General features: G+C 39.6%; 1 protein-coding gene across 1 annotated transcript in view; it reads left to right on the top strand.

The window, feature by feature from the left end:
* The window catches only part of mslnb (mesothelin b), a 137,272-nt gene that overhangs the window by 110,062 nt on the left and 21,210 nt on the right, over positions 1-6,000 (top strand). The window contains exons 87-89 of the mRNA XM_037543174.1: positions 1,334-1,416; positions 4,054-4,183; positions 4,866-5,056. Coding sequence (XP_037399071.1) covers positions 1,334-1,416; positions 4,054-4,183; positions 4,866-5,056 — 404 coding nt within the window. The remainder of the gene's footprint in view (positions 1-1,333; positions 1,417-4,053; positions 4,184-4,865; positions 5,057-6,000) is intronic.

The raw sequence follows: 6,000 nt of genomic DNA, 5'->3' as shown, positions 1-6,000 counted from the left end.
TGGACAAGTGGAGATCAGGGCAGGGCAGGGTGGAGAGACCCCTCAGTGTCTTCAGAGACAGTAGCTTGGTGACCTTTTATACAGAACGCACAATAGAGAAAGCAGAGAAAATGGACAGACACACGGACGAGGTAGTACGGCCGGGGGTGAAACTACGTGTTGTGTTGAGGGTAAATTATTTATTCAGTAAAACGTTGTTGCTTTCTTCAAACTTTTATTCTGTAGTTTAGCCTGAATACTTAATAAAATGTATTTATTAAGATGCATTTCTTATGGAACAATAACTACAGATAAGCAGGTAGATTAATCCATTACACTTGGAATAAACAATAAAAATGAAAATGAAAAAAATCTCAAAGAGATGGAGGTTTACGTCAACCGGACGGCTCTTTCCTCCTGAAGTCTCAATATTTAACACGTGAATTACATTTGGATTTCATTAAAAATATCTTTTTGGTGCTGTGTAGATTTCACCCTGGAAAGGCCCATTTAATCGCGGAAAGTGTTCATGGTTCTTTAAAGAACCGTTTTCTAAACTTACTAAAGAACCCTTGAAGAACCATCATTTTGAAGAGTGTGTATTTGAGTTTACCTGTTGTGTTTATGTCAAGCCTTTGAAAAGGAGGGTCTAGATTGGCGTTACGGTTCTCCCTCATTCTGCTCCAGAAGCGTCCAGTGTCCAGAATGATTTATATCAGTTGGACCTTAAAGTAATCTGAGGTCTGTGGGAAATCAGGGGTGGAGATGAATTGAGCTACGTCCATCCCGATAACAGCAGGTACAGAGGAATGAACAGTAGAAGAAGCAGCTGTTTACACAGCTGTTAGTCTGAGCCAGCTAGTTGACACAGCTTCACTAAACCCGGTTGCAAACTCGCTAATAATCATCGTCGGTTCATCTTCTTGAGTTCAGTTGTTTGAAACAGTAACGTGACACGCTACAAGTGTTTAGATTGCCTGTCTCACAAAAATTGACATGAGTGCAACTGTTGCGGCTGAGTTTCAAGTGAGTTGCGGGACAGTTTGCATCCTTCAACTCGAGCGCGATTTCATGCTGGTCTCAAGCAACGAAGGTTGCATTGAAGTTTCACCACAAAAAGCCGGCTGTGGGTTGTAGGTCTCAGGTTGTGGTTGCTATGGCAACACAGGCGCGTACGATAAACGAGCGTTAGCCGGCATTGAGTTAGCGTTTACAGAGACGCAGTGATGTGAGTGTCGGCGAAGACGTTTAAACGTCATAATAAGGTTTTGTGAAGCATGAATCCTGATGGACCTCCTGGTCCTGCTGAGCGAGCTGGGTGTTAATGTGTAAAACCTGATGTCTGTGTTTTCAGCTGATCTGCATGTTCAACTACATAAAGACTGAAACCGTGACCGTCTTCACCGATTACCCAGCAGACCTGCTCCTCTACTACAAGTATGAGCACATTCACTGCCTCCATACACCATAATGCATACATGATATAATAGCATGGCTAGCTTAGCGTTTATGTGCATTCGACACCAGCTATATTGAGCTAGCTTAGCTAACAGGCTAACAGCTCCCCTCACCACTCAGGCTAACTGATACTCTAAGGCTATTGCACTAGCTCTTGGCTCTAGCACTAGCTAACTGCAGCCTACTGGTAACAGTGTTAGCCTGCTAGCAAGGCTAGTACTAGTACAGTCATATGCAGAAGTTTAAACATCCTTTGTTCACCGAGTTTAACACACGGTCTCTCTTTATTCACAGAGTTTAACACACGGTCTCTCTTTATTCACCGAGTTTAACACACGGTCTCTTTTTATTTACTAAGTTTAACACACGGTCTCTCTTTATTCACCGAGTTTAACACACGGTCTCTTTTTATTTACTAAGTTTAACACACGGTCTCTCTTTATTCACAGAGTTTAACACACGGTCTCTCTTTATTCACCGAGTTTAACACACGGTCTCTTTTTATTTACTAAGTTTAACACACGGTCTCTTTTTATTTACTAAGTTTAACACACTGTCTCTCTTTATTCATCAACTTTAATATACGGTCTCTCTTTATTCACCGAGTTTAACACACTGTCTCTCTTTATTCACCGAGTTTAACACACGGTCTCTTTTTATTTACTAAGTTTAACACACAGTCTCTCTTTATTCACCGAGTTTAACACACGGTCTCTCTTTATTCACCGAGTTTAACACACGGTCTCTCTTTATTCACCGAGTTTAATATACGGTCTCTCTTTATTCACCGAGTTTAACACACGGTCTCTCTTTATTCACCGAGTTTAACACACTGTCTCTCTTTATTCACAGAGTTTAACACACGGTCTCTCTTTATTCACCGAGTTTAACACACGGTCTCTCTTTATTCACAGAGTTTAACACACGGTCTCTCTTTATTCACCGAGTTTAACACACGGCCTCTCTTTATTCACCGAGTTTAACGCACAGTCTCTTTTTATTCACCGAGTTTAATACACGGTCTCTCTTTATTCACCGAGTTTAACACACTGTCTCTCTTTATTCATCAAGTTTAATACACGGTCTCTCTTTATTCACCGAGTTTAACACACGGTCTCTCTTTATTCACCGAGTTTAAAAAACGGTCGCTCTTTATTCACCGAGTTTAACACACGGCCTCTCTTTATTCACCGAGTTTAACACACGGTCTCTCTTTATTCACCGAGTTTAACACACGGCCTCTCTTTATTCACCGAGTTTAACACACGGTCTCTCTTTATTCACCGAGTTTAACAAACGGTCTCTCTTTATTTACCCAGTTTAACACACGGTCTCTCTTTATTCCCCCGAGTTTAACACACGGTCTCTCTTTATTCACCGAGTTTAACACACGGCCTCTTTTTATTCACTGAGTTTAATACACGGCCTCTCTTTATTCACCGAGTTTAACACACGGTCTCTCTTTATTCACCGAGTTTAACACACGGCCTCTTTTTATTCACTGAGTTTAATACACGGCCTCTCTTTATTCACCGAGTTTAACACACGGTCTCTCTTTATTCACCGAGTTTAACACACGGCCTCTCTTTATTCACTGAGTTTAACACACGGTCTCTCTTTATTCACCGAGTTTAACACACGGCCTCTCTTTATTCACCGAGTTTAACACACGGTCTCTCTTTATTCACCGAGTTTAACACACGGCCTCTTTTTATTCACTGAGTTTAATACACGGCCTCTCTTTATTCACCGAGTTTAACACACGGCCTCTCTTTATTCACCGAGTTTAACACACGGTCTCTATTTATTCACAGAGTTTAACACACGGTCTCTCTTTATTCACCGAGTTTAACACACGGCCTCTTTTTATTCACTGAGTTTAATACACGGCCTCTCTTTATTCACTGAGTTTAACACACGGTCTCTCTTTATTCACCGAGTTTAACACACGGCCTCTCTTTATTCACCGAGTTTAACACACGGTCTCTCTTTATTCACCGAGTTTAACACACGGCCTCTTTTTATTCACTGAGTTTAATACACGGCCTCTCTTTATTCACCGAGTTTAACACACTGTCTCTCTTTATTCACTGAGTTTAATACACGGCCTCTCTTTATTCACTGAGTTTAACACACGGCCTCTCTTTATTCACCGAGTTTAACACACGGTCTCTCTTTATTTACCCAATTTACCACACGGTCTCTCTTTATTTACCCAGTTTAACACACGTTCTCTCTTTATTTACCCAGTTTAACACACGTTCTCTCTTTATTTACCCAGTTTATCACACGGTCTCTAATTACCGACTTTAACACGGTCTCTCTTAATTTACCTAATTAAAGGGCATAAACCAATTCATGCTCAGAAAACAAATATCAGATAGATTGAACAGTTACAATCATAAGTGTTGTGAGCTTTTTCAGTGTGTGACCTTTTTCAAAGAATAAAGAAATTAATTATGTAAAATACACATTAACAGTGTAAAAGACTCCTTACAGACCATTTACTGTTTTTTCTGTTAGCATATAAAACAAATTGCTACATTTATATGTATGGACTGCTATATGCTGTGATAAAGAAATGAGTGTTTTGTTTTTGTGTGTTTTCCTCCTCAGTTACTCTATGGTTGATCCTTCTTTGTGTCAGGCATATTTCTCCGCTCTGGGATACGCAGATTTCAGTGTCTTCTCCAGCACACTGGCCTTCAAGAAACAAATCCTGTTCAACAATGCTAAGGACTGTCTAGTGAGTCCAAACACGCCTGAAATCTGCATTTATCATCCTGACTGATGGTGGTGAATAATGAGGAGGCAGAGGTGAACGTGTGTCTGTTTATAGGGATGAGTAATGTTAGCGTGCTCAGCTAAAGCATTTGGGAAATGGAGACTGAAACTGGGGAATGGTGACATGCTGACAAACAGCAGGGGGTGCTCTGATGAACAGCAGGGGGAGCCCTGATAAACAGCAGGGGACCCTCTGACAAACAGCAGGGGGCACTCTGATAAACAGCAGGGGGAGACTCTGATAAACAGCAGGGGGAGACTCTGATAAACAGCAGGGGGAGACTCTGATAAACAGCAGGTGGAGACTCTGATAAACAGCAGGGGGAGACTCTGATAAACAGCAGGGGTCGCTCTGGTAAACAGCAGGGGGAGCTCTGATAAACAGCAGGGGGCGACTCTGATAAACAGCAGGGGGAGCTCTGATAAACAGCAGGGGGCGCTCTGATAAACAGCAGGGGGAGCTCTCACAGCATTCAGTACTTAGTTTATCATATTTTAGCTCTCTTTAAATTTTCAGTAACATCAGCTTAACTCACATTTCAACAATATTTTGATGATGTGTTTTACGTTTAGCTGTGTGTTTATGGCCAGTTGCTAGGAAACAGGTTTAACAGTCGTTTCTATCTCTCTCTGTCTCTTTGTAGAGAATCTCGGGGACGAATATCAACCAAACTCAGCTGATAATATTAGGGAACATGACATGCTTGTTGAACAGCACCTACATCCAGAACTCGGATGTGTACGTGGTGGAGATGCTGAAACTATGTTTGGATTTGACTTCTGATCAGAGCACCGCTGTACAGAACGTTCTTCTGACCAAGAACACCTCATTCGGGTACTCATTCAACTCATATGCACATTTCTGGAACCACCTAGCAACTGTCTGAAACAACATGAACCACTTGGCAGCACCTTAGCAAGCCTTAGATACTATAACAACCACCCACCAATACCCTAGCAACCAGCTGTAATACTGCAGCAACTGCATAGCAACTCCATGGCAACCGCTGCATGAGATGGACTTTCTAGTTCCCTTGATGAGCTGTTTGTAGACTTCCGTAAACAAATTGAAAGCTTCCTTTTATATAGTTTAATATATTGCTATAGTTTATTGTATTGCATCATATTTTTGATTCTGTAGCGTAAACAGAAATAATCTAACAAATAATCAAATACATTTTCAATTTAGTATTCTTTCCTTTATTCCTCACTGAAACAGAAATATGACTGTCAACATTCAAATAAATAAATAAAACATTGATAGATTCACTGACTGTAGAGACTAATACACCCCTAATATAATTTCACCTGTGGATATGTATAGGTATGTATATTATATAAGTTATACAAATTATACAAGTTATATTGTTCAACTTTTACGTAAATATTTTGGAAATCCATTGAGGTAAAAATCTAAAAATAAAAATCCCAAGAACAGTAAGCTGAAAATAGCCCAAATAAGAATCTTGGTAATGGTTGTAGTAGCAATGATAATAAGCAGATTAATAATGCAACCAAATTGATAAAATGATAAAACCTTAAAAATCTCAATAAAACAATTTTAAAAATACAACAAATTCATACATTTTTGAAAAGTATTGTTTATTAAGGGAGTATAAAAAATGAAAAATAAGCATATATATATATATATATATATATATATATATATATATATATATATATGTATTTTATTATTGTTGACCGCCTAACAACTCCCTAGCAAACCAGTAACAATAGCAATGGCCTAACAATACTTTAGTGACTACCTACCTGGGATAG

The sequence above is a fragment of the Pygocentrus nattereri genome, chromosome 12 (genome assembly GCF_015220715.1).
Source record: "Pygocentrus nattereri isolate fPygNat1 chromosome 12, fPygNat1.pri, whole genome shotgun sequence".
Classification (NCBI taxonomy): Eukaryota; Metazoa; Chordata; class Actinopteri; order Characiformes; family Serrasalmidae; genus Pygocentrus; species Pygocentrus nattereri.
Note: the sequence above shows the minus strand (reverse complement) of the source record. Positions and strands in the feature narration are given on the sequence as shown.